The following is a 26395-nucleotide window of genomic DNA, read 5'->3' as shown; positions in this document are numbered from 1 at the left end:
TAATAGGCTGTGAGCTCCGTGATGACCAGGACCCTCTAGAGCCTTGCTCATCTCTGGGTCTGACACACAGCAGATGCCCAACAAATAGAAAGTACACACAATCTGTAGATCCAAGGCCCAGATCCCAGCACGTGGAGCTTGTGTGAAAGAAAGGGGTGTGAAAGAAAGGGAAATACAGATTCTGTACTATGACAGAAAGATGAAAATTTCAGACATATTGAAGATCTGAAAACACACACACACTAAGCTGGGAGGGTGCTAGAAAAGCCCATCCATGAATGCTTCTATAGGCTTAAGATGGGAAAGGACTTTCTAGGCCCAAATTCATTTGCACACAGACATTTATTTCTTCATTGCAACATTATTTACAAGAAAATGGAAACAAGAATAAAATCCATTGAGGGGTGCCTGGGTTGCTCAGTCAGGTGAGCATCCAACTCTTGGTTTCAGCTCAGGTCAGGATCTTGGTCATGAGGTCAAGACCCATGTCAGGTTCCATGCTCAGTGCGGAGTAGGCTTGTCCCTCTCCCTCCTCCTCTGCCCCTCTTCTCACTTTCTCTCTCTCTCTCTCAAATAAATAAATAAAAATCTTTAAATGTCATGCTGTTGCTGTTTGAAAAAACAATAAAGTCCCTTGATAGGGAATTGGTTAAATAAATCACAACTCTCTGTACAATGGAAGACTATGCAGCCATGACAAATGATATGCATTCTCTGATATGGAAAGAAGCCCATATTGCTTGTTGGATGTTGAACTTTCTAACTGGAAACCAGAGACTCCAATAAGCAAAAGGTATAAGTGATTGTTACAGAGAAAGTGTGAAGCTAAAAGCCTTCAATTATCATTTATTAATTCATTCACTCAACAGCATTCTCTGTTCCCTGTGCCTCGTCCTTACTCTATGCAGGGCAGGGTTCCAGACAGAAGGGCTGTGTGTGATCAGGACACTGTCCTCGTCCTCAAAGACAGCTCAGCTCAAATATGTAGGTGAGAAATTAGTACATAAGGGGGACAGTGCTCATGGCTAAGGGCCGCAGGGTCATCAGCTGAGGGGGGGCTTCCCAGAAAAGGTGTCATCTGAGCTGGGGATGGAAGGAGGGGTAGTGCTGGGTATACAGAAGGGAGGAAGCATGTTGAGAGGCAGAGGTGGGGCAACACCGGGCAGGTGCAGAAAGTCCCTGCATTCTCCATCAAACACTGAACTCCACCATGGGCGGGAAAGGGGATCTGAGAGCTGAGCCTGGGTCCAGAAGATTCTGGACTTGATTCTGCCACTCATGAGCTAGAAAGAGGAATTCTGGGGTGTGATGATGCTGTCCCCCGGTGTGTGTGGTCACAGAACAGCTTCCCGACCTTGACTCACTCACCCTGAGAGTGCCTGCCCCATTAAACATTGATCTTGGTCATGAGATCAAGCCCTGGTACCCAGTGCAGGGTGGAGGGGGTCCCAACTCTACAGACCCTCTGCTCAGTAAACTCCTTCTTGGGTAGAGCCAGGGAGGGACCGCTGCACCTTGATGGAACTCAGCATTTTTTTAGTTTAGTTTTTTTTTTTTCTTTTATTTGGGGCATTTTGAGGCAGCTTGATGGTTATGGTTCAAAACAAAGGGAGATGACTCAGCTTCATGTGAAGAGCCGAAGCCTTTTGGAAAAGATATTTCCGTTTGAACGCTTCTCTCTTCTCGGCCACAGAGGCAGCTCATCCAGGCTGCCTTGTTTTCTTGACATTCAACTGTTCCCAGGGACGAGGACCGGGCTCCGGGGGCCAGACTGCCTGGGTCTGAATCCTGGCACTACCCCTTACTCACTCAGAAGATCTGCACAAAGTTATACCCTCTCTGAGCCTATGTTTACTTAAGACTGCCTTGCGGGGTCCTTATGCCAAGCCACCATCACTCATGGAAAGGGTCCGGTCCCATGCCTGGCACAAAGTGAGCGTACAGTAAATATCACTGTTAGTAACCACAGCGCCCCATCCTGAGCTTCTGTTGTGTCTGGATTATCTCACTTACTCCTTACACACTGCCGAGCACAAGGACCCATTTTGCAGGTGAATCGACTGGGGCTCAAAGCAATGAGCTGACTTGTGTTTCCATCTTCCCATTCAAGAAGGTCAGTGCACACACCCCAGGCCGACTTAGGAATGAATCTGTACAAGCTCTTTCTTTCCATCTGACTCTCTCTGCACCAGCAGCCAAACGCACACCAGCTCCTCATGCCTTTATCTGCAAAATGGGGACAATATTCTGAGGTTGTTGAAATAGTCTAGTCATGGCTTAATAAAAATAATGCCATGAAGGTGCTTAGAAACCTTCAATGTTATCACATCACTCTTTCCTCTGGGACAAGGCGTCAACAAAACGCCGAGCTCTTCATGTACAATACCCCAAGGATAGGCATGAAGCTGTTTGGGAAAACACCCTCACAAGTCGGGCGAAAACCCAAAAATGAGAAAGAGGTGCAAGCTCATGCAAATAAAAAAGAAAAAAAGGACTTTAAAATGACCCATCATCAAATGGCCACCCTGCATCAGGACATGAACACAGGGTCTCTCAAACTTTTGTCCTGGAACAAATGAAGAAAAAAAAAAAAAAAGGCCGATGCAGGCGAACACACGTAACCCAAGACAGTCAAACCCTTTCCATCCCCTTCCCCTGCTTCGCCCTGAAGGACATGCTGACAGGGCAACCTTAACAGTAACTGACTAATTGTAAACCCTGTGATTACCAGGGTTGATTTCCATGGAACTTCCTTTTACAGCGCTGAGAACCTCTCTGGAGTGTAATTGCCGAGTTCAATTTTAGCTCTGTCACATCCAACCATCGCTGCTAACTAAGGCGGGGGCTTCCGTGCCAGGTAAGCTGTAATGAAGTCGGCTCCCTGCTTCATTTCACAATATTGTGATGCCCCCGTCAGCACCTGTAAGTGCTGAGAAGCTCTGAGCTGCTGTGAAATAAATCTTGCCCAAGGGAAGTGATTAAAGCCGCTCTGCGCCACGGAGGGGCCTGGCTGGGTCCTCGCACCCACTGGGACGGTGTGGCTGCTCAACCCCACGCGCCTCCTTGCCCTGCCTCCCTTCCTCCTCTGTAGGTGCTTCCTGCTCCCCCCACCCTCCCACAGCCCTGCCAGCATTCGAACTCACGTCTGACTGCGCGGAGTCTCACCAAATGGCCCTCACACGGTCTCCCACGGCGCGCAGGTGCGCTTTTGTGGGGCTTCGGCACAACACCAAGTGCCAGCCTCCCCCAAACACGACTCCCCCTGACCGGGTTCCACCAGCACAGCCCTATGCCCAGGCGCTGCCACTCCTTTCTGGCCTGACTTTGTGCGGACCGCACCTTTGTCCAGAAACTGGCAGGAGCAGAGGGGTGAGGACTGTGCCCTCTGAGCGCCCACTACTGGCCGGGTGCACACCAGGTACTTCGTACCCATGCAATCCCCACCATCAGCCGGAACAGCAAGGGCACGTCCCCTTGTTTTCCATTTGGGGAAACTGAGGTCTGAGACCTTCCATGAGGCTGGTGAGAGGAATTGTTTTCAGTTCCAAAGGCCAGTTAAGGCTGCCCTTCTCGTGAGGCGCTGCCAAGCCTCCTCCCCCTAGTCAAAGAAACCCTGGAGTAAACCTATTTCCCTTTTCACTCATCTGCCAGGAAGCCCAGAGCCAGCTTCAATAAGTGCAGAGCCCAGGGCCAACATATCTGCTTTCATTTTTCACCTAGAATTCGTTCTATTTTATGTTTTCATCGGCTCTAATTTTGCAGTGTATTACATATACTTCTATGTCTTCATATGTGTTCTTATCACCGAATAGCCAAAAATAAATAAGCAACCACCAAAAGTGAGGCTCTGAGAGGTTAGGCGGTGTCCCAAGGTCCCACAGCAGGCCCAGCGGTGCTCTTCCTACTACTGTCTGACCCCAGCTTCTTCTTCCCCTCCTCAACCAAAAGCAGGTTCTGCACATTCAACTTCCTGCCAAACACAACAGCAGGTAACAGGTCCTGCTACACCCACACTCCCTTCTCAACATGAGGTAACACTAACATGCTCTGTCCAGAGACATGGTGTTCCCCCAAGCCTGGACTTTGACTATCAGGTCTGGATGGCTACAGCTGTAGATGGAGAAGCCAGGGGCTCTCGGAAGCCCCACTCTCAATGTCCAGCCAAGGCAAAGCCATGCTTCTAGAAGCAAGGATGCAAGACCACTCTGGCCAGAGGTACACAAGGAGGCTGCTGGGCAGAAACCTTCGGGGTCTCCAAGGCCACATCCGCTGGCCCTCTACCATGACCACCCTGGACCCCTGTGTGGTGGGACAGGTGTTGCAAGCCAGCCAGCCCCACGGCAAGCTGACAAACACACTCTTCCTAGCCACACTGCTGTCTGACCCCCAGTTCAGCCAAAGGCAGTATGGAAATGAATTCTGAAGCATGAAGACCCAGGTTCAAATCCCAGCTCTGCCACTTACTAGCTGTGAACCCCAGGGAAGGGTGAGCCTCTCTGCAAAGTGGGGTGTTGATGCCACCTTGCTGGATGTCTCTGGAGACGCAGAGCCCACCGGCCCTGTGCCCTCCCTGCCAGAAGAGACGCGGTGCTGTTCCAGTGTCTGCCTCCAGCATCATCCTGGCAACTCCCTCCAGGGCATCGATCAGGAGATGACAGGAGGAAGGAAAGAGCAGGGAGGTTTGCTCCAACTTATCTCATTCGGGACATGCTTTCTGGGACAAGACTGAAAAATAAAATTAAATAATGAAATGTGAGGTTGAATAGAAACCCAAAGTCAGGACTGACTTTGCTAGAACTGCTCAGTCCTACCTCAGGCAAGGAGGGAGGGCTAGGGGAGTCCCCACGGCTTGTCCCACCGCTGGAGGGGCATCTGCAACATTTCCAGACCATCAGCCGCAGGATGGGCTGCCGACCCATGTGATGCATCCTCGTTACCATGGTTTCTGTTTATTCTGGGTCCTGGTAAAGAGGAGTGTTTGCTCTACTCCGACCTGCAGTCGCTGAGGTCCCTGCACTGTCCTGGGTGCACACAGGCAGGAGCCCGCATGCCCAGAAGAGAGGCACTCAGATTAACTCAGCCCCACAGGCCCCTCCCCACCCGACCTAGGGTGGACGGGGACCAGGCCCCATTTTCAGATGAGAGAACCAAGGCCTGAGGCTAGTGGCACCTGCCCAGAGTTTCATGGCAATGCCACAAGGAGCAGGAATTCAAACTCGAATTTGCCTGACTTGTCCTATTTTTCCAATTCTGTGCTGGCTCGTTTATGATCATTATTCTGGCTCCCAGAGACCTCAGGCCTTTTCTAAAACGGCACCCCCTGAGATGCCTTGAGGGAACCTGCTGAAGGCTCGGGGACATCAGAGGCAGCTCATGGGAGTAAGTAGGCAGTTCCCCCAGGGGGCTGGAAACTCGGGTCCCCACACCAGATCTGACAACATTCCCAGTTCATGGTTCAAAGATCAGTGGCCAACAGAACTAAATTCAAGCCCCCTACTCAACCCAGCACCCCAGACCCGCCCCTGAATTCTATATATCTGACCTCTCCCTCACTGCCTCCTGCCCCTTTCCAGTGCTCAAATCCCTCCTCTTCCACAAGGATTTCCTGGGTGCCCACGTGAGCATCAATCTCTCCCTTGCCCCAAAGACCACCACGCCCAGCCACCCTGTGTATAAGCTGCCCATGGAAAGGTCTCTCCCCACCTCCCTCCTAAGACTAGGTCACATGGGGACTGCTCAGGGGACATCTATGAACCAAAATTCCTTTCTCAGACCAAGCATGCTGACACTTAAAGGGAACTGGCACTTCGACGGGCGCTCAAATGTGCCAAGTCTCTCCTCCCACAGGCCTTTGCACGTGCTGTTCTATCTAGAATGCCTCCCTCGCCCCACGTAGCAACCTGTCTTCCCACAACTCCTGAAGTTCCCTCTGACCCTCCATTAACTGGCCTCATAGCACCTGTGCAGCTCTTCTAACCAGCCCTGGTGTGCTCACATTTTGTGTTTCATTATGTCATTATACGTCTCTTGTTCACCCTGGAATTCCCACCACAGTGCCTGGCACACAGCAGGGGCTCCATAAGTGTTTCCTGTCAGCCATGGTAGATTACAAAGAGGACCACTGGTCCCCCCGTTTCTACCCGCGTGCCCCCTGCACAGTGATGTCACTGCTCCTCTTATCAAGAGATGGAGTCTTTTTCTTCCCACCTTGAAGCCGGGCTTAGCCATGTGACTTTACTTGGTCACTGAGACAGCAACAGATGGGCCACAAGGAAAAGCCCGAAAAGCATGCGTGCGCTAGAGCATCTGGCCCTTGCTGCGCCAGGAGCCCCAGAACACTCAGTGAAGGAGCCGGAGCTAGTTGCTAGAGGAAGAGGTTTGGGGGAAAGCCGAGCCAACAGTCGGCCAGCCCCCAGCCAGCAGCCTGCCAAGTGCCATCCAGGTGAGTGAGGCCATCCTACACCACCCAGCTGTCAGGGAACCAGCCAAGTGATCGCACCTGCAGAGACCAGCCAGCCCAGCCCAGACAGGCCTCCAGCCAACCCACAGATGGTGAGCTAAATAAAATGGTGGTTGCTTTAAACAACTCATTTTGGGTGGCTTGTTAACGCAGCAACTAACAGGAGCTAACAGAAGAACACTGGCCATGGTACGCTCACCGCCAAAGAACAAGCGTCTGGTCTATACAACCTCAAGTTGAGAACAATACAAGCCTCTTGGGAGGTGGGAAGCCACTGGAGGGTGAGACCCAGGTCCCTGGGTTTGAACCCTACTGGCCTATGACGCTGGCTTCCGCCTGGACAAGACAGGCACTCACCTCTGTCTGCAGTGGGAGTAACACATCCTATACCAAGTCTTCTAGGTTGGGATGGTTTGAGTCTAAACAGGGAACATGTGTGAAAGGCCTCCCCCAACCCAAAGGAAGCTAGAGACCCTGTGCACGTGGGAAGAAAACTGCTGCAGAATAAAGATCATGACTTTGGAGCTGGACAGATTCTGGTTCCTGATCCACTCTGCTACCTGCACGCTGTGTGACCTTAGACAAGTTTCTCAACCTCTCTGAGCTTCTGGTGTAACCTGACCAGGTGTCAGGTGTCTGTGACATGGTAATAATAATATGTAACTTGCAGGACTATTGTGAGGGTTGAAGAAAACAGTGTACATAAGACACGTGGCACATCATAGGTATTCAATAAACAGCAGCTCCTCCTCCCGTGGCCACCCCTCCCTAGCGGGACCTCTCACATCACCATCTTAGCCCCGCCACCCCCACTTGGCAGTAACGGTTTCCAAGTTTGATATCAGCATCTTGTGCCAGGTGCCAAGTTGTGGCTGTAGCTTACATAACATGGAGAGAGAGAGAGAAAGAGGGGGGGGGAAGAGGTTTACTTGAAGAATGAGAAAGACCTGGATGTTGCCAGCTTTGATGGGGGAGAAAACTCAGGCCACGGATAAGAGAGTGAAGAAGATGATTGAGACGTGAATCCTCAGCCTCAAAGTCTTGACACACCCAAGCCCCCATCCGGCTTCATCTGGGATAACCGTCTGTGGCCTTTCCTCCCTTCACCTCCAAGGCCCCCGCATGCAGGAAGGAGGGAGGCAGCGAGGTGGGCTCAGCGCGGGGGCAAGGTAACCAGCTCTTACCTATACTGAGATTGCTGGACAGCAGTGTGATTCCAGGGCCTCTGTTCCACAAAGCACCTACAGCAAAACTGGAAGCCCCTCTGCCCCAAGGATCCAAAATGCCAAGAATGTGGTCTATAGAAAGGGTCCAGGATGGACTCCAGCCCCCCAGCCTAGCATGCATGCGTGCACGCACACACACACGCACACACGCACACACACACAGAAACACACACACACACACTGAAGAAGAATTTGATCAGGGAAGACAGACATGTGGGGAAGAGGGCCCAGTGTGGGGGTGGGAAGGGCCCTGGAGCAGAGGGGTGAAACACTGGATTACTCCCCTGCCCCAAAGCCCTCTGGGGCTCCCCACTAGAGGACCCAAACTCCAGGGCCTGGCACTCAGTGCCCTTCCCAAGCTGCAGGCTTTGCCTCCTCTTCCACACTAGCCTGTACCCATCCAGACAGCTGTGCCCCAATTCCCCATGCCACCCATCCCCTGGGCCTTGGCCACACACCCCCCTGCTGGATGAGGTCATGGAGGTCGAGAATGGGAGTCCTAGCAAACAGGTTTGGGTTCCAGTCCAGTGTGACCATGGCCCAGTCACCTGACTTCCGGCGCCTCAGTTTATCTGCACAGAAGGATCAGCTTCTACTCCAAGTGTGGTTGTGAAGATTAAATAAATAACATAAGCAGAACACCTATCCCATATAGACACGAAATTAATGGCTCTTCTGTTCTCCCCTCCCCTATATGTCCCCATCCTACTCTCCTTTGCGGTCCTGCCTAAATGCCTCTGTCTGACAGGAAGCCCTCCCTGAACACTGCAGGTCTCAGGGATTTTCTCTCCCTCTCTCTCCCCCTTTCCCTCTCTCTCTCTCTCCACCCCCCACTCTCCCTCTCCCTTTCTCCCTCCTCTTCTCTCTGCGCCCTCTCTCCTCCCCCTCCTTAGGCTCTGAAGTAAGAGTGGTCTTACCTGTGCAGACCCCCACCTATCCACCCATCCCTATATGCAGGCTCCATCACAACCTCAGGACAAGGACCAAGGACCAATCATGACCAAAACCGTGGGAGGCTGCGGCACAAACAGTGCCCAGAGAGCAGAAATGGCTTACCCAAGGTCACACAGCAGAGTTCAAACAAGAGTCAACAGTCCTGCGTCCCCTTCCGCACTCTCAAGGCTATTCTCAGACAAGGATACAGTGTGTGGATGTTGACGGGGTCCCACCCAGACCCCTCTTTGCAGACTGTGCATCCATCCCCCAGTGGCTGGGGGTGCTAATGCCCCCTCCTCTGCAGACATGCCCTTGGCTGACGGGAGAAAAGCACAGGAAGCATGACACCTCTCCCCCAACACTCCCTGAGGAAGCTATGGCCAGGGACCGACTGGCAAGGGTGTGAAAAGGCCACCCCCAGCCCTGGCCTCAAGATGGGACCAGCTCTGGAGTACTGCTCTTACTCCAGGACTCCCCGTGGGATCAGGCTGAAGCAGGTTCTCCAGCTGAGACCACCTCCTTGCTCACCTCCTCCCCCAGCCCTGTCCTGGGGTCCCCATGCCCCTTCTCAGGAGAGCACTTTTTCATGAGCATCCTTTTTTCAGGCTCTGCTTCTAGGGAGCTCAGCCTGACACAAAGGCCTTGGTTCTCAATCTGTGGTCCACTGACTGGCAGCTCAGCATCTCCCGGACCTTATTAGACCTGCAAACTCTCTGGCCCCACTCCAGGTCTCCTGAATCAGAATCTGCATTTTAACAAGGCCCGGTGTGATTTGCATGCACGTTAAAGTTTGAGAAGCTCTGGCTTAAGGTCGGTTGTCACCGGCCAATTGTGGGGACCATCCAGCGAGCATGGTAGTAACAAAACGTGCCCATCTGTTGCAGCAATCATACAACTAATGTGGGCGTTATCCAACCCTGATTACTGACTGCGGAGGTGAGCCAGGTAGTGTGGACATAAGCACCCTGACCACCAGTGTGTCATCTCCATGGCCCATGCTCTGGTGAGTGCAAGTTCCATGTCCTTCGGGCTTGAGCTCCAACCCCACACACCTTACTCGGTCAGCAGAATTCTGTTTCACTTTGGAACTAGTCCAGCGTCTGCATTAATCAATTAAAGCCTTTGCCTCTACCCCTTCTTGAGGAGGAGACCCCCCAACACCAGACAGCTAGGAAAGGTTCCCCAAGGGCACCCCTGGAGAAGATGCTAGAAAGAGGGGTGGTTAGGATTCTCCAGGGCCCTGGGGGATCTAGGGCGGGGGACAAGGATGCAGATGTCTCTGCCTTGGAAGAAGAAATTGCTGGCCTGCCCTGGGTCAGAAACCCCTCTTCAGAGGCCCCACTCCACCCATCCCAGGGTATGAGCCCCTCATCCTGGTGTGAGCCCCTCAAAGTCCCTCTAAGGGGATGTCCATGACCTTTGCAAAACTAAAGGCAATAACCAAGTCCTATGTGCTGAACGGACCCCAGGGCCGGCCCTGGAGGCTGCGATAATCCAGACGTGTGTTTGGACAGGAGCACCCTGCAAAGCTCGGTCAACGCTGCCTGTTGCCTGAGGAGGGAAGTGGCTCACCTTTTGCTAATCGTCCTAATTCATTTTTTATTACTAACTTTCCTGTTCTCTATTTGCCATCTGATTGAAGATATTACCAAAGGCATTTAAACAGCATCAGACTGTACCACAATGGCAAACATAACTCTTTTTATTGAAATATGCATTCATATACATATAATTCCCTGATCACAAAGACCTCATGGTCCACATGTTAGACCCTAAGCGAAGGCAGATTTGACGAGAGGCACATACACAACTGAAGGTTCTTCAGAAAACAATAAGCCGCGTCAGGAGGGTGTGACAAAATGGGCACTTTCTCATGCTGCCGGGGAACGTGGATGACCCTCCTGGAAAATGGCATGACAACCTGAATCAAGAGCCATAAAAATGCTCATTCCTTTGGAACCAGGGGTTCTACTTTGGCCCATAGCCAACAGCCTGGGTCTTTCTGTAATGGTGGGAATGTTCTTTATCTGCAAGCCCAGTGGCTATAGAGGGCTGGAAATATGGCTAGTGTGACTGAGGAATTAAGTTTGATTTTATTTGGCTTGATACTAAATTGAAATAGCCGCATGTGGCTAGTGGCTATCATGTTGGACAGTGCGGCAAGCCATCATGGATTCTCTCCTAAACCATATCATCACCTCCGTCTGTCCTCCTGCATCCACTCTTGCCCCCCTTCCAATGTTTTCCCCATAAGACAGTCACCGAGATTCTTCTAAAAATGCTTCCATTGCCCTTGAGATAAAGTCCAAGCTCCTGGACATGGCCTTCAAGGCCCTACCTCCTGGGGACAGAAAGCACCCCAGCTCTCAGGGAGCCTGAGGTGTTCCAGGTGCTGGAGGGGCAATGACAGCAGCGGAGGGGACAGCAGTGAGGGCCTCGCCGAGGCCGGGGCACGTGAGGAGAAACTTAAAAGACACCTGTGTCGGAGTTTGCCAGGTAGGTGGGGAATGCCCAAACCGGAGGCAGAGCAGCTCGAGGTGCTCCCATCGACCCCCCGCCCTTGTGAAGCCGCTATTCTAGCAGTGGGGGTGGGACATAAATAATAAACATAATGAACAGGCATATTATACCCCGTGAAAAGAGAAAAGACAAGACAGGTAAGGGGTTTCCGGGGGACCCGGGTGGGGCAGAACAGTTTGTGGCGCTGAATCTTCAGAAAGAAAAGTACCCAAATCAACACTCTTCTTGAGTCTGCCCAGTGGGATAGTGGCAGGGGATCTCCCCCCACCCAACCCCCCCTCCTATACTTTTTGGCAGGTAACATAATCTTCATAATTTACAGTTTAATAAAAAGAAAGGGGTAATAACTCCAGGAGAGAAGTCACCAGAAAATTCCTGCTTGCTCAACAGAAATGTTCCCACGAGCTAGAGATTTTGTTATCTCTGAAGGCCAGACCGACTGTGCCCCAGATACCCCAACATAGGCAACTGGGAGTGACACCTCCCTCCTGAAAACAGCAAGGTCACCACTGGCAGGGAGACGGGAGGTGGACAAAACAGGGGGCTGAGGTCTGCCAGCCCTCACCCCAGAAGCCAAACATTGATTAAAATCCACTTCAACTTTCTTTCTTGGGCTCAGCCGCAGGTGAGGGTGGCATGTTGTTACAATGGGAATTCAGATTTATTAACAATTGCAGGCCCGGGGTGCCTGGCTGGCTCAGTCCATAGAGCATGCGACTCTTGATCTTGGGGTCGTGAGTTCCAGCCCCATGTGGGGTGTAGAGATTACTTAGATAAATAAATACAAATGTAAAAACAAAACACTTGCAGGCACCAGACACTGCCTCTCACGTTTATATGTTTAATCATCCTGACAGCAATATACAAGTAAGACAAAGAAGGCTCAGAGACGATGAGTGATTCATTCTCGGAAACAACAGCCTAGGATACGTTACAGTGGCCTCCACAATGATTCATTCATTCTTTCAACAACTTTTTATTGAGCACCTACTACACAGACACCATACTGGGGACCCGGTGGTAAAGAAAACAAACATGACCCCCAGTGGTCTAAAAGGTGGAACAGTCACCTCATAGATATATCATGCAATGGGGAAAAAATACACTAGAGGCTGTGGGATAAGCACAGTGCTTAGGAGGTCAGAGTCTTGGAGAAGGCGAAGAAAAATGAGAAGGAGCCAGCCATGTGAAGAACGAAGGCAAGAACATTCCAGGCAAAGGGTGTAGCATGTGCAAAGCCCCTCAGCCTAAAGAGAGCGTGGCGGGGGAGACTGGGGGGGAGAGGGGGCTGGAAAACAGCAAGAAGGCCAGGGTGTCTAGAATGGGGCCAAGGAGGGGGAGGCTGGCCTTGCTCACCACTGTACCCCCAGCATGAAGCCTGGCACCTCAGACAGAGCAGCTGGGAGTGAGGCTGGAAGAGCAGGCAAGGGCTAGATCACACCGGATTTATGGGCCAAAAAAGGCATTTGATGTTATCTGCACACCAGGGAAAGCCACTGGAAGGTTTAAGCAGAGGTCTGATTTAAGTTGGTAAGAGTTCCCCAAGCCATAACAGAGAGCCATTGAGTGGTTTTGCCCAGAGAAATGACAGGATCCAATTTACACAACAGAAAGATCTTGATCTTGGCCGGGATAGCTCCTTGGCTCATCCTGATGTGTGACTTGTGGTCACTGGATAGTAAATGTCCCCAAAAGCTAAGCATCCCCAGCTGGCATGTGGGAGGTGGCCGCCTTTCAGGAAAGCAAGACAAAGCAGCAAATGACAGGACGTGTTGACAGAGCATCATATGGGCACAAGGCTGTTGGCAAATGGAAAATTGTCCCAGAGAATGCCTCAGCAGGGTCGTGGCTTATTGTTAATGTTGAGCCATTAGGAAAACACAATTATGTGCTTCACTGATACCCTAAGACATAATCTGAGACACAGTGCAAACATTTAGCGCTTCATCCAAAAAAAGAGGTAAAACAACCAACAGAAGAGCCACTGGAGGAAATGCATCGCACAGGTGGGTGGCTAAGCCCTCCAGTTTGTTTGTTTGTTTTTACTCCTTGTCTCTTGTCTCGCATTTGAAGTCCAAGTTTGGCTCTTAGGCATCCACAAACAGATTTGGAAAGGGAATTAAAATTAACTCTCCCAGGTGCTTAAACATACATTATTATCTCATTTAATTTCATAAGCAGGTAAGCACTGGTAACCCCTTTTGTAGATGAGGAAACTGAGGCCCAGAGGTATTAAGTAGCTTTCTAAACACCCTTGCTCCCCTGTCCAGCTTCATCTCTTGACACTCTGGTCTTCTCCTATGCCTTTGTACACGTTGTCCCTTCTACCTGGAATGCTTTTCTCCACCTTCTTCACCTGGCCAATTCATCTTCAAGCACAGACCGGGTGTACCCTCCTCTGGGAAGCCTTCCTTGACTACCCCAGCCTGGCATGGTAATCCCACACCCATTTGGAATTGCTTATTTTTGCCTACCTCTCTAATAAGACTGTGGCTCCTCAAGGGCAAGGACCAGGTCTGAAACACCTGTTCCTGCCTGGAATCTACCACAAAGCCCTGCAACGGCAGGCAGTGAATATTCTCTGCATGGCTGGATGAATGAATGCACTCTTCATAAATTGCAAAGCCAGGATTTGATCCCAAGCCAATATGACTCTACAGCATATATCTCTTGGCCAGAGTTTATGTCTGTGTCCTATACAGATCAATCAGAAAACATAAACAAGCATGGAATATATTATAACCACACTGAGGACTTCATTCATCCCTCCAAAAGAGATCCCCACTTCTCTGGGGAAAACAAGATGATGTCTATGGGGGTAAAGGGTTAAGCAAATCCTTTTCCCCTTTGCAAGAGAATTTCACCTATGTTAATTGTCTAGCATAACTCCCTTGGAAACCTGATGAAGGTAAGATGTTAACTATGTTACTAGGCAACTCTGCTTATGGTAAAAATGACCCCTGACTGGTAAGCTGCATCTGGACAGGAAGTCACTATAAATAAATTATAAATATCTGATAAAGAAACCAAACTTTAGATTTTCCTGAGTGCAGTGACTCTTACAACTGACATGCCCCTTGCAAGAAACCCTGGAAGATAGAACTGCTACAGGAGCTACGGGTCCTTTGGGGAATAAGGCTTCTGAGCGAGGGTGACTTCCAAACCCACCCATTGTGGGGATCATTCCCTTGCACCTACACTAAAATCTTCAGTGTGTTGGGGGGAGGCAAAAGAAGAGCTGGTGGCCACCTCTGTGGACTAAGGCAGGGGCTGAGGCTGGAACTTCTCCTGTGGAAGAGGAGCAGATCCTATGCCCTGCTGGCAGGTGCTGGGTCCTGCCCACCTCTTTCAAGGACACAGGGACCAAGTGTTGCCCATGTGCGTCTTGTGAGCCTGAATGTTTAAATGAACCTCACAGAGTCCCTGTGGGAGAACAATGAGAAATAAGGGAACTGATCCAGAGAGAAAGGAAACCATCCCAACCAAAAACACCAGTACACCTATTCTTAACTGGGAAGCTCCTGAGACTCTACTATTTATACCATTTATAAAAGACCAAAAACCTGGATGGAGCCTATGCTACAGAGGGCCCAGGTGATCTAAATGCAGCCGGCAGCAGGAGTGAGGGAGGGCATGACTTACATGATCTCCCAGAGGCCTCACTACAAACCTGAGATGCAGGTTTGCATGGTCACGTGAGAACACTGGGGATCAGAGAAGTTAAGTGACAGGTCCAAAGTCACACAGCTTCTAAGTGGCAGGATATGAAGCCAGGCACTTTCACTGAATTCAAAATCACTTGAATCCATTATCTGGTTTTGCAAAAAAATTCACTTACAGCTCAGGTGAATGTATAGCATAGAAACAAGCATGGGGGTTGGGGTGAAAGGACCTCCTTAAATAGTGTAGGTAGCACCCACTAGGCACTCAGGAAATATTTGCAAAATAAACGAGCAACAAAAGGCCCAGTGTCCAGATTCCACATTATCAAGTTCAGTTCAAGTCAAAACAGCAAAACGGAACAATAAAATTTATGCATGAGATTGACCCTGGGTTATACTACTGAGTTGGATTCATTTCCAACAAGTTTCTAAATCATTCCTGCAAATTAGGCCCAACTTCGAGATAAGCACGTTTTAATTAGCTGTAATATAAAGGCGTTCTATTACCAAGTGATGTTTGAAGTTGAAAACCAAGGCAGAAGGCCCAGCTGGGAATTCCCTGGCCTCTAGAAGAGCCAATGCATTAACAGTAAAACCAAGGGGCAAGCTGATCCCCTCTTCCATCCCTGCAGAGGCTGGGGCACTTCATGGCACCACAGAGGCTGCAGGAGAGAGGAGCAGAGAGAGCACACTCTGAACGCCAGCTCAGCCAACCAGCTTCTCTGCTGCCTTTTGTAACATGACCTCCTTGGACCTCAGTTTTCTCACCTACAAGGACACGTGTGTCTGGCATAGTTCTCATGAAGACTTAATGAGATGATATGAGAATGAGCCTAAGATGGGTAAGTGCACAGCAAATAAATTTGTGCTTATTTCCACCCTACTTTTCTCCACAAAATAGCACAAAATTTAAAAATAAAAATCAGTGAGAGGGGACTTTTTGTTCAAGATGGCAGATAGACATACACTTTTTGCCTCTCCCCTCCTCTAAACAACACTAGAATGGCAAAAAAAAAAAAAGATACACAACAAAACATACACATACATATATATCCATAATTCAGATAGATAGATGGATTAAAATGGAAGAACTCCAAGAAAGCCCCCATAGAAACACAAGAAAGGGCTGGGGATCAGAAATACTAAGAGTGCTGGGAAGTAAGCAGTCAGACTGACAAAGAAGCCTATCAGCTCCAAGGCACCAGCACACCAACACAAGACCTCTGGAAAAGCTATTATCCTAACTGAACCCCAGAACATCCCCAAAGAGAGGCAGCAGAAAGCCCTGGGCCAGGGATGTGACTGGACCTTTGTGTTAGCCTACAGACCTCGGAGAAGCTGACTGTTGGATCTGCCTCCAGGCTAAAGCCAGGGAGAAGAACTCCAATTAAATGAGAGATGTGCCTCAGGGATTCCCCCCTGTGGGTAGGCATGGGGCAGGAAAAACAAAGTGCACCAGTGCCCTTGGGTAACTGCTGGTCTACATGAGAAACAGATGCCCCAACCTCAAGTGAGCTTGTCCCATGTGCTAAGAAAAGTCCCCAGCTTCGAGTGTCCACCCACAAACCATACCCAGGGCATCCAAAACCAACATTCACATTGCTTGCCCACAGAATCGTGGATCTCACAGGCACTAAGGGAATTCACAACTACAGAGGAGATCAGTCTAGACGTCTGTTTACAAGTAAATGTCAATCACAAATCACCAGGCGTTTGTAGAAAATATCAGCATAAAAAGAGGCCTATTGTGAACAGAAGAACTAACCACCAAGAAAACAGAATTAATGGAGGAAACAGAAGATAACTTTTTAACTGTATTATAATCTTCAAAAAGACTCAAGATATTTACATATCCATTAGAAAAAAGGAAAGGGATACTCTGATACAAGATCAATCAAGAAACAATACAAAATTCTGGGAAATGAAAAAGTAATAATAAATTTACTAGATATGAACTGAAGAATGGTTTTGACTAGAAGTACCCCCCACCCAACTCCCCTCAGGGGTTAGCCCTGGGGAGTGGGGCTGAGAGGGCAGTGGGGAGAGGAAATGAAAATGAGCGGGCCCCCCCACGTTTTCCTTTATAACCTACTATATTTCTGTGTATCTTACAAAGAATAAAAACAAATTTCAAAAAAAGATGGCAGGACTCAAGATAAAGTGGGAAAATGACAGAAAACTGAAATGAAATTGGAAGTTAACAAGCAAAAGATATGCGTGATATCCTATGTTATAGCTACAAGGGACCCACTCATTTACCTCCAACCTTCCTGGGAACCATTGAAGACAATGGGGATAGGACAGCCATGGACAATGGCCAACACTGAGGCAGGGACCAGGTGAAGAGCCTCTTGTTGAAGCGGTGACAGGACTCCAGCCCAAGGAGAAAGCCATGGTCCCCTGCCCAGAGCTAACTCCCTTAGGCACAGCCCAGAAGCTTCTCAGAAATCAGTGTGGAGTCCTCCCCACCACACAAGAAATTGCGTGACATTTCAAGTAAGAAAAATTCCTTGGGCCCCAGAAAATTCCATTAATTATCATTTTTCTTCACTCCGACCTAAGAAGCAATTATCCTGCAGCTCTCTCTCACATCATGAGATAAGGATGAATCCTCAGCAAGTGACTCAGAGTCTCTAAAAATCATCAACATGCTGGCCCTTGACATCCTGGGAACCAAAGGGAAGATGAGTTTTCTCCCTAAGATGCATCTCCCTGAAACAGGCACTTTGGTGCTCCCCTTTCTATGCATTCATCCCCAGCTGCTGGGAATATCACCGCTGTACCCTTGCACTGGGAACCTCTCTGCCACAGGGAGCTACCTGGGACAAGGAGATGCCCTGATGCCAATGACTGGATGTCGCGAGAATCAAAAGGCACAAGCAGCTCCCTTGCCCCAGTTTGGGACAACTCTGAAGAGCCAGCCCAGATCAATAACCATGTTCCAGGCCAGCTTCTCCCTCTGCCCAATCCTGCTTCCCTTACTCCCTTACAGGTACACTTCCTGGGAACTTCCCCCCAAATAAACCTTCCACAGGCAACTCTCCATCTCAGAGTCTGTTTCCAAGCAAGCCAATGTAAGACTCTCTCCAAGGTGAAGAAGACTCTCCCCATAACCTATAGGGGGCCTGAAGAACTCGGGGGTCTCTGGGATATCTGACCATATCTGAGCCAAGGCTACATAGCCCAGGCCTGCAATATGTCCCCCTTGTCCTAAGCCAAGGTGGGAAAACCCTCCCACATCCCAGTCTAGAGCCATGTTCTCCTACATGTACTTCCCAGGCCAACAACATCAGCATTACTTGTTAGCACTGCACCTTTTCAGCCCTTCCCCAGACCTACTGAGTCAGAACTTCTGTGAAGGGCACCCAGCGATCTGTGTTTCAACTGCCCTCCAGGTGATTCTGAAGGCTGAGAAGCAGAGCATCCCTGACTACTGGGTGAAATCAAACGCAAGACATTAAACTTTTCCATCAGCAGAAGACCAAGAGACAGCTGCTGACAGCAGTCTGATACAGCAACGTGAAACATTCTGTACTCTGCTCCACACCTCTGGCTCCAAGGCACTCCTCTGCTTATAACCCAACCAGCTGGGATGTAACACTCTTTATGACAATCTCTGCTGGTGTCCCAGCTCCCCTGAAGGCAGGCCTCCCTGCCTTAGGCTGATAGTATCCCCAAACCACCCTCCAGCAGCCCTTGCAGTGGCTCTTCCTTCTGCCTAGGACACCCTTCCAGGAATTCTACATGCCCCCACACAGCCCACCCGGCGTTTCCTTTAAAACTCTGCCATGTGAGGCCTTCCTACACCCCTGGCACTGTCCCAGACAATTAGATATTTAATTATGACTCTGCATTTTGAGCCATGTTACAAATCCACACAGCCTTCCATCTAGTAAATAGAAGTTTCCCGTTGAGTGGCTGAGCTTCCAGGACAAGGCTGGGTCCCCTGGCACACAGTAGGCACTCAATAAAAAGCTGCCGAACATCTGAGAAACCCAGCAGTAAACAGGTAATTACATATTGAAAAACCCCAGTCTTGTTGCTCATTCTAGCAGGCACCAGAAGTTTGCTGTTCTACAGTAGCAAGTTGAAGCATCAGGATAATTGATCAAAATTTATTATCCCGTGTTATACAGCATGTTTTCACTAAGAGATAAAATTACAATTTACCACGACTCATTAAGTTAATAATTACTTCCCATATGTTTTTATTGCTGCTCCCAAACCACACTGAAAAATCACTGTGCAGGTTTTTGATCCATGTAAATAGGATGAATACCAACCACGTGGATACAGAACTTACTGACAGGGAGATGCAGGACTAAAACATTGAACAGAAAGCACAAGCTCTAAAGCTCCGCTACACTCATCCCCATGACTCTCGAGGTTACCTGCACCACATTTTCCAGGTCAATGGTTCTCAAACAGGGGCACTTTTGCTCCCCCAGTGGATACCTGGCAAAGTCTGGAGACGTTGTTGGCTGTCATGATTGGCACCTAATCAGTAGAGGCCAGGGATGCAGCTACACATCTTATAATGCACAGGACAGCACCCCCCCCCAAAAAAAACCAAGGAATTGTCAAGTCCAAAGTGTCAACAGTGCCGAGGCTGGGAAACACTATTCTAGATCAAAGGGAACCTCCATAAATGTTTCTTTAATCTGAGCTTCATAGCAACAGTATAAGGAAGGCATTACTGTCCCCTTGCACAGATGAGAAAACAGAGACGGGGATTGGTTAAATGATGTGCACAAGGTCACCAGCCCACTCCAGCAAATGGTGCAGCTGCAATTTGAACCAGTCTTCTCTGCCTGATAAACCCAACTCCCCTTCCACACAGATTCACGAAGGAAACAGACGCCAAGGAAATGAGCAGCTCTTTGTTAATTCATTAGGCTGAAAGGTCCAACTAGAGACTGCTTCCAACTGGATGCAGGAAAAATCAGATCCAGAGACCAAGGCATGGAAACACCTGATATTAGGAGGACCCTTCCCCTGCACCAGCTGGGATGGTCAGTCCTCCAGCATCCAGGGCTGAAACAGTCTCCCCTGCCTTGTAACTTTCAATTGTGCAGCTCTTTATGAATAGAAATGAAAGCATTTCCTGCTAGGGCCACATGCTATATATGCGTGATTTCCAACCTCAAGGCAACCCCATGGGGGAGGTGTTGCTGTACCCATTTTGCAGAGGAGACAGAAGCACAGGGAAGTTAAGTAATTTGCCTATGCTGATGATGGTGAAGGCAACATTCAAACCCAGTTCTGCCAGGTTCCAGAACTTACACTGCCTTCGTATCTTGAGACTAGTTCTAGGAAATCAGAGAAGCAAAATAGCTGGCCCTATGGAATCACACAGGCTGGCAGTCCTGCAGGGGGATTCCTTGTCCTGTAGGCACAGACTCAGCTGCTCTTCCAGGCTTCCTGGCTGCTCTCTGTGCTGGGCTCTGTCCTCTGGGCCTACTTGGGTAAGCTCCTCTAGGAATGACAGGTCAGCCAAGAGACTCTTGGCCCCTGCTCTGCCCTGGATTTGATGTGCTCACTAAAATCTTATAAGAGCCAAAGAGATGCTAAGTTCCTCAAGCTACAGAGGAAAACTGGCGAGCCCTGAATTTACTCATGCATTCATTCATTCAGCAAATATTTATTGAGTACCTATGTGCCAGGCCAGCTCTGGGAACACAAAAGTAAAGGTAGACACAGTGGTTCCTGCCCTCTGAAGTACATGAGGGCACATGTCCTCTAAAAGTATTATCCTCATCCTTCCTGGGTGTACTATTTTACAGTTTATAAAGGATAGTTTACAGTTTACAGTTATAAAGGATATGCCGAGGCTTCATTCATTATATCTCCACACTAGCTCCCCATCTCACTAGACTATGTTCACTGATTTGCTTTCCCTTTGACAAGAGGGAAACAGAGGCCCAGAGGAGGGCACTGTCATGCTCAAGGTTGCCCAGCAGACTGGCCGGGGGGGGGGGAGGCAGCAGTGCCAGGCCTGGGCTATGGCTCCTGACATTCATAAGGTACAGATGTTTGGTCGTAAGGACCCTTCAGGACAGACTAGGGCAGGGGCTATGGAAAACACATTTAGATGGAAAGTAAAGAAAAGCTTCTTCACATCCTCCAGAGTCCCCGGGACCAGCCATCTCAGCTCAGAGCTCACCTGGCCCAGGTCCACCCACAGGTCCCACCTACAGCCACCTGTGCCCCTGCAGAAAGAAGCAGTGGGGACCTCACCCACCAGAAATGCTAAGCAGGCCTCACAAATCTCAAGTACAGGTGAGGTGGGGACAGCAATTCCCACTTCTTGGATTTTCGTCCCAAGGAGACTCCAATCATTCACTAGCCAAGCTTGTGTTGATCCCCATCAAGATATAAGATGCTGTGCCCAGAGCTGTGTGGGTGGGGAGTTGCATCACTTACCCACACACATATTTCCTGAGTAGTTCTGGGTCAGGCACTGTGCCAGGTGTTGGGAGCCCACAGAAACCTGTACACAAACAACCAAACCACTGCTACACAAAGTGTGGTCGCTGGACCACGCTGGCAGCATCACCCGGGAGCTCATTAGACATGCAAATTCTCATGAAAAGACTTGTATAAAAATGTTCACAGAGGCTTTATTTATAATGGCCCCAGCCTGGAAACAAACCCAAACATCCATTGGCAGGTGAACAGATAAACTACTTGAGCTATACCCATACAATGTAATATTAGCAATAAAACAGAACTATATATATATACACACAACACAGATGAATCTTGATACTATGTTGAGCAAAATGAAACCAGATGCAAAGATGTATATGCTGCATATGAAATTCTAGAACTTAAGTATACTTAGTACACTGAAACTGAACTTAAATAAAGCATTGATAATAGAAATCAGATAAGTCATTTCCTGTAGAGGCGGCGATGGAGACTGTGGGCTGGAAAGGAGCATGAGGGAACTTTCTGGGGTATGGAAAATGAGCAAAATCTGGATTGGGATGGTGGTTACACAGGTGTTTATATTTGTCAAAACTCATGGAACTATGCACTTGAAATTTGCATTTTATTTTATGTCAATCATATCTCAGTAAAAAATGAGCCACAAATCATTTGCCCTACATCACAAAGCCACACCTGGAGATTTGAACCCACGTTTGCCCAATTCCAAGGGCCAGTTTACACTAGCCTGCCGTAGTTGAGTGGGGGGGTGGGGCAGGCAAAGCCCTGAGCCTGGTAAAGTGCCTTGCCAAAGTCAGAATGAAGGGACTTCATAGATACCCAAGGAAGAGTGTCACAATCTCCCCCTAGCCCCTAAACCGTGACAGAGACTTGAGGGGAGGGCGTGTAAGTGTCAAGCTGGGAGTCAAGAAAACCTGGGTTCAGGCCTCAACTCTGCTCTTCACACGCTATGTAATCTGTGAGTACACTACTCTGTGACTCAGGTTCCCCTTCTGTGAAGCAAGGAAGAAGGAGAGGATCTGGTCCCCAGCATGGGGCCACAGATCCTGCGAGGCACAGGGCCACAAGCTCCTATGCTCACTAAGCACTCTTATTACATGAAATGAGTAATGTGCCTGCCTCATATCTGGTAAGCTAGTTTTCAAATGCATGTTAATATTATTGTGATTAATAAAATAACATCTATTTCAAAGCAAAAATGAAACCATAGCAGCTTTTGCCATTATGTATTTTCTCAAACAAAAGATACCAAAAGAACAGCCACTGCTCATGACTTTGGTTTAAAGTGGCTGGAATCTCTGTGTAGAGTATCACTAAGGGGACAGTCACCAAGGGAACAGTCGCCAAGGGCCCTTCCGGGTCAACTGTCCCATAGTTGTCCGGCATCACTTGGGCAAATGCTTGCCCTTGTTTCTCAGGCCTAGGTCCCTGTGGGGGCAAGCCTCTTGTGTGGACTGCAAGGACCAAGCCCCCAGGGTGCAGGCTGTGTCCTGGTTCTGCAGCCCTATAAATTGGGCTGTGGTCATGGCTGCACATTGGGCCTCAGTTTCTGCTCCAGTTCCGATAGTGATCAGTTGTAAGAAAGGAGCATGGGCATTTCCCTCCCCAGTCCCCCACCATCAGACCCTGGTAACAATGTGCCCTACCTCCCAACCACCAGCACTAAAGATGACTGCCCACTTGGGATCTGCTACCACAGGCATCTGACCCACCCCTAGCTGAGCCAAGTGACTTCCCCTGCCTCATCCTGCCACAAGCCTGAAGGTTGAGAAGCAGGTCTCACATCCAAGTGCAAGGTCAGACCTTTCTCTCACCTACCTTGGTGGCCCAGCTGCCACCCTCCTCCACCTGGACACACCCTCGGCTCTGGGCCAGGGTTTCTAGATCACAGACAGAAACCAGAAATCACCAGCTTCTCATTCCCTGAGTGGATCCCTCCCTGGCCGGGTTTCACACTAGTTCTTGGTGCTGAGTCAGAGCTTTACAGAGCATCAGAATAAAGCAGGGGCCTCAGCTGAGTCCCCCCCCCTCTCAGAAGGCCCACATGTGGGACCACCCCACTCTGGAAGGGTTTACAGAAACACCACCGGCAAAAGGAACACTCTGGGCTAAAGGCCACCCACCCACCGATCCAGACTTTGAGGCACAAATCCCCGATCCCCACGCACGTCCCCAAACCAGAGGCTGGAACCTTGCCAACTTAATATTTTAAAAAATAAAGCTAAGGGCAGAAGACAGTCCTGCTGCCCCCGCACCCAATGGTCTTCTCCTCTCTCAAGACTCCACTTTCTACTTTTAATCAATTTTCCCTCCATCACACCGGAAAGAGCCCGAGAACCGGCCTTCTCCTCAGGACACCATCCCCCTCTTCAGCTTCTAACTTTGCCGGTCTCCGGACAAAGATAATCACACCCACCCGCTGCGAGACCTCACTTGCCGCCCACCTCGTCCCCACGCAGCCCAGGTTCTACTGGCCCAGGACCCCACTCCCCACCCCGGAGGGAACTGCGGAGGGCTTTGCCCTGCGACCCAAGAAGCCGCTCCCCAGGGCCTGAGGACGTATTCAGGGAGGCCCAGCCCCTAAGCCCCGCGTTCCGCGCGCGGACGCCCCCTTCCCGCAGCATCCACACAACAAGGGGCTCTCGTAAAGCCCGTGGGTGGGGTGAGGTTGAGACCCCGGAGGGCCGCCCATCCAACCACCCGACGCGCACTCACCACGCAGCGCCACGGAGCCCGCGCGTCTGCGCCAGGGCCGCGGGGGAACCCACGCGCGCCGTTCAATCCGGGCTCCGAGTGACGAAGAGACGCGCTGGGCTCCAGCCGGCCCGGGACCCACGCGCCTACCGTCGGATGCACCCCCTGTCTGCCTTGCTAACTAAGTTTGAAAGTTCCTGCCCCAGCAAGGGAAGAGACGCGGACGGTGCAGCTACACCTAAGCGTCCCGGGCCGGCCCTGGCGTGGGGAGCCGGGGTCGGACCCTCCCTGTTCTGGCTGCCGGGCACGCGAGCTTCCATCGGGAGGACGCGCCGCGGCAGCGCAGCGGGGACCAGGCTGGGGGCGGCGATCTCGGAAAAGACTGGGGTGGGGGGGGGGGGCGGGTGACCCTCACTGCAGCCCCAGCCTGGAGGGACGCCCGCTCACAGTTCCCGGGAGGGGACAGGCCTCGATTGGCCATTGCCAACTCGGAATCCCAGGCCCCGCGGGGCAGTGACGGCCAATTAGTGAACCGCCAATTAGTGCGCCTCGGCGCCGGGAAGTTAAAACCCCGACGCGCGAGTTGGTGACCAGGGTGAGGTCTGGGGCGGCGCGGAGGCTGGGTGTGACCGCGTGTGGCTGTGTGACCGCCAGGCGATTAGTGTGTCTCAGGTTCACCGTACATGGGTGGCTGTGCGTGCGTGACAGTGTGCGCCCGTGTGAGTGATGGTGGGTGTGAGCGTGTGACTGTCGGAGCAACTTCTTTGTGTGACTGTCCCCAGCTGCGACTGGGTGTGACAGGCGAGGGGGGCATGTAACGGAGTGTGAGGCATCGTACTGTGTGAATGGGTGACTTGTATGTGGCGATGTGACAGTGTACGTGGGCGAGTGACTGCAAGTCATTGTGTATAAATGACTGTTAGGGTGACTTGTGTGGGACGGTAAGACAGTGTAAGTAGGTGCTTGGCTGCCTATGTGTGTGACAGTGGGTCACTATGTGTCAGCCTGTGAATGAATGTGGGGTTGTCAGGGGGAGGTGGCTGAGCGTGTCACTGTGTTATCGTGTGAGTGACTGTCGAGGTGACTTCTGCCTGTGAACGGAATAACTCAGGCCATGAGTGTAACGGCAAGGATATCCGTGTGAGTGGCATGTGCCCGTCGGCGGGGCTGATGCGTGCGGGTCCCCGCGCATTGGCACCGCCGGCACCTCCCCCCGTAGGCCTCCGAGAGTGTCCCGTCCCGAGCCGCCAGGTGACTCCTGTCCCGCACTCCAGCCTGGGACGCTCCGGCCGCGGCGCGGGGTCCGAAGGCGCGGGCAGGCCGCGCCGGCCTCCGCGCCCAGCCCCGGCCCCCGCCTACCTTGCCGCAGTGGTAGTAGTCCAGGTGCGCCAGGCCGGCCGGCTCGGCCCCGGGCCGCGCGCCCACCGCGGGTGCCGAGGGGTACAGGCGGACGTCCATGGCGGGCGCGGCGGCGGCGGCGGCGGCTCCCGCGGGCAGTGCCTGGGCGGGCGGCGGGTGGGAGCCAGTGTGCGAGCGGGTGTGCGAGAGCGGGGGGCGGGCCGGGGGCGGGGCCCCGCGGAGCGCCCCGCCTCCGCCCCCGCCCCGCCCGCGCGCGCTATTGTTCCGGCCTCCGGCGCCGTGGAGAGCCGGGGGCCCGGGCCCAGGGGAGCGGGCCCCTCCTTCGGGGCGGGCCGCCGCGGGGTCCCTCGCCGGGCTCTGCACCCCCGGGGGTCCGGGAGGGGTGCGCGCCTGTCCAGACGCCCCTTTCCCTTCCCGCCTTCCACACCAAGGAGAAGGGGAAGGAGAAGCCCATTTGACACCCCTTCCCAGAAGTGGGACACTGCCCACCCTGAATATTTAGGAAGCGGGGGAGGAAGGCGGTGACAGGAACACTTTTGAAGATGGGTGCTGCCTTGCCCGGGGGGACCACGGCCCAGTGCCTGCGGCTGATCTTAGGAGGCCCTCCCTCCTTGTCCCACTGATCGGAATCACTGTGAGAGGGGCTCTGGGAGTTGCTGAGCTTAAACTCTCACATTACCTATGAGGCAACTGAGGCAAGGACAGTCACTTCAGTAATGAAGCTCCAAGTGAGTGGGCCCACGGCCCCCAGAGGATCCAGGTCTGAGACAACTGGGAGCAGTCAGAGGACCCTGCCCCCTTTAATGACAGGGAAAGAGAGGGCCATAGAAAGGGCCTAGAAACTGAAGTTCTGAGGGTCCAGAATCTACCCTCACCACCCCTACCCCCAAGTTCTCCTGGAGACAGAGGAGAACAGAAACGGGATGGCTCCCATGGTGGAGCAGAAAGGTGACTGAAGCAGGCTCCTTCTCCCACAGGAAAAGAGCCCCTAACTCCTCACATCACCTGCGGCAGTTGGCCTGTTGCTCCTCCCCTTCTCATAATTGTCTACACTCGCAGTCTCCACTCCCTCACCCCTACTGACTGCT

General features: G+C 51.3%; 1 protein-coding gene across 1 annotated transcript in view; it reads right to left on the bottom strand.

The window, feature by feature from the left end:
• Nucleotides 1-25406, bottom strand: part of TOX2 (TOX high mobility group box family member 2) — a 129906-nt gene extending 104500 nt beyond the window's left edge. Inside the window, exon 1 of the mRNA XM_021689128.1 lies at nucleotides 25308-25406. Coding sequence (XP_021544803.1) covers nucleotides 25308-25406 — 99 coding nt within the window. The remainder of the gene's footprint in view (nucleotides 1-25307) is intronic.
• Between the last annotated feature and the right edge of the window lie 989 nt (nucleotides 25407-26395).

This window comes from Neomonachus schauinslandi, chromosome 10 (genome assembly GCF_002201575.2).
Source record: "Neomonachus schauinslandi chromosome 10, ASM220157v2, whole genome shotgun sequence".
NCBI classification, from domain to species: Eukaryota; Metazoa; Chordata; class Mammalia; order Carnivora; family Phocidae; genus Neomonachus; species Neomonachus schauinslandi.
This window is presented reverse-complemented; position numbering and strand designations above follow the sequence as displayed.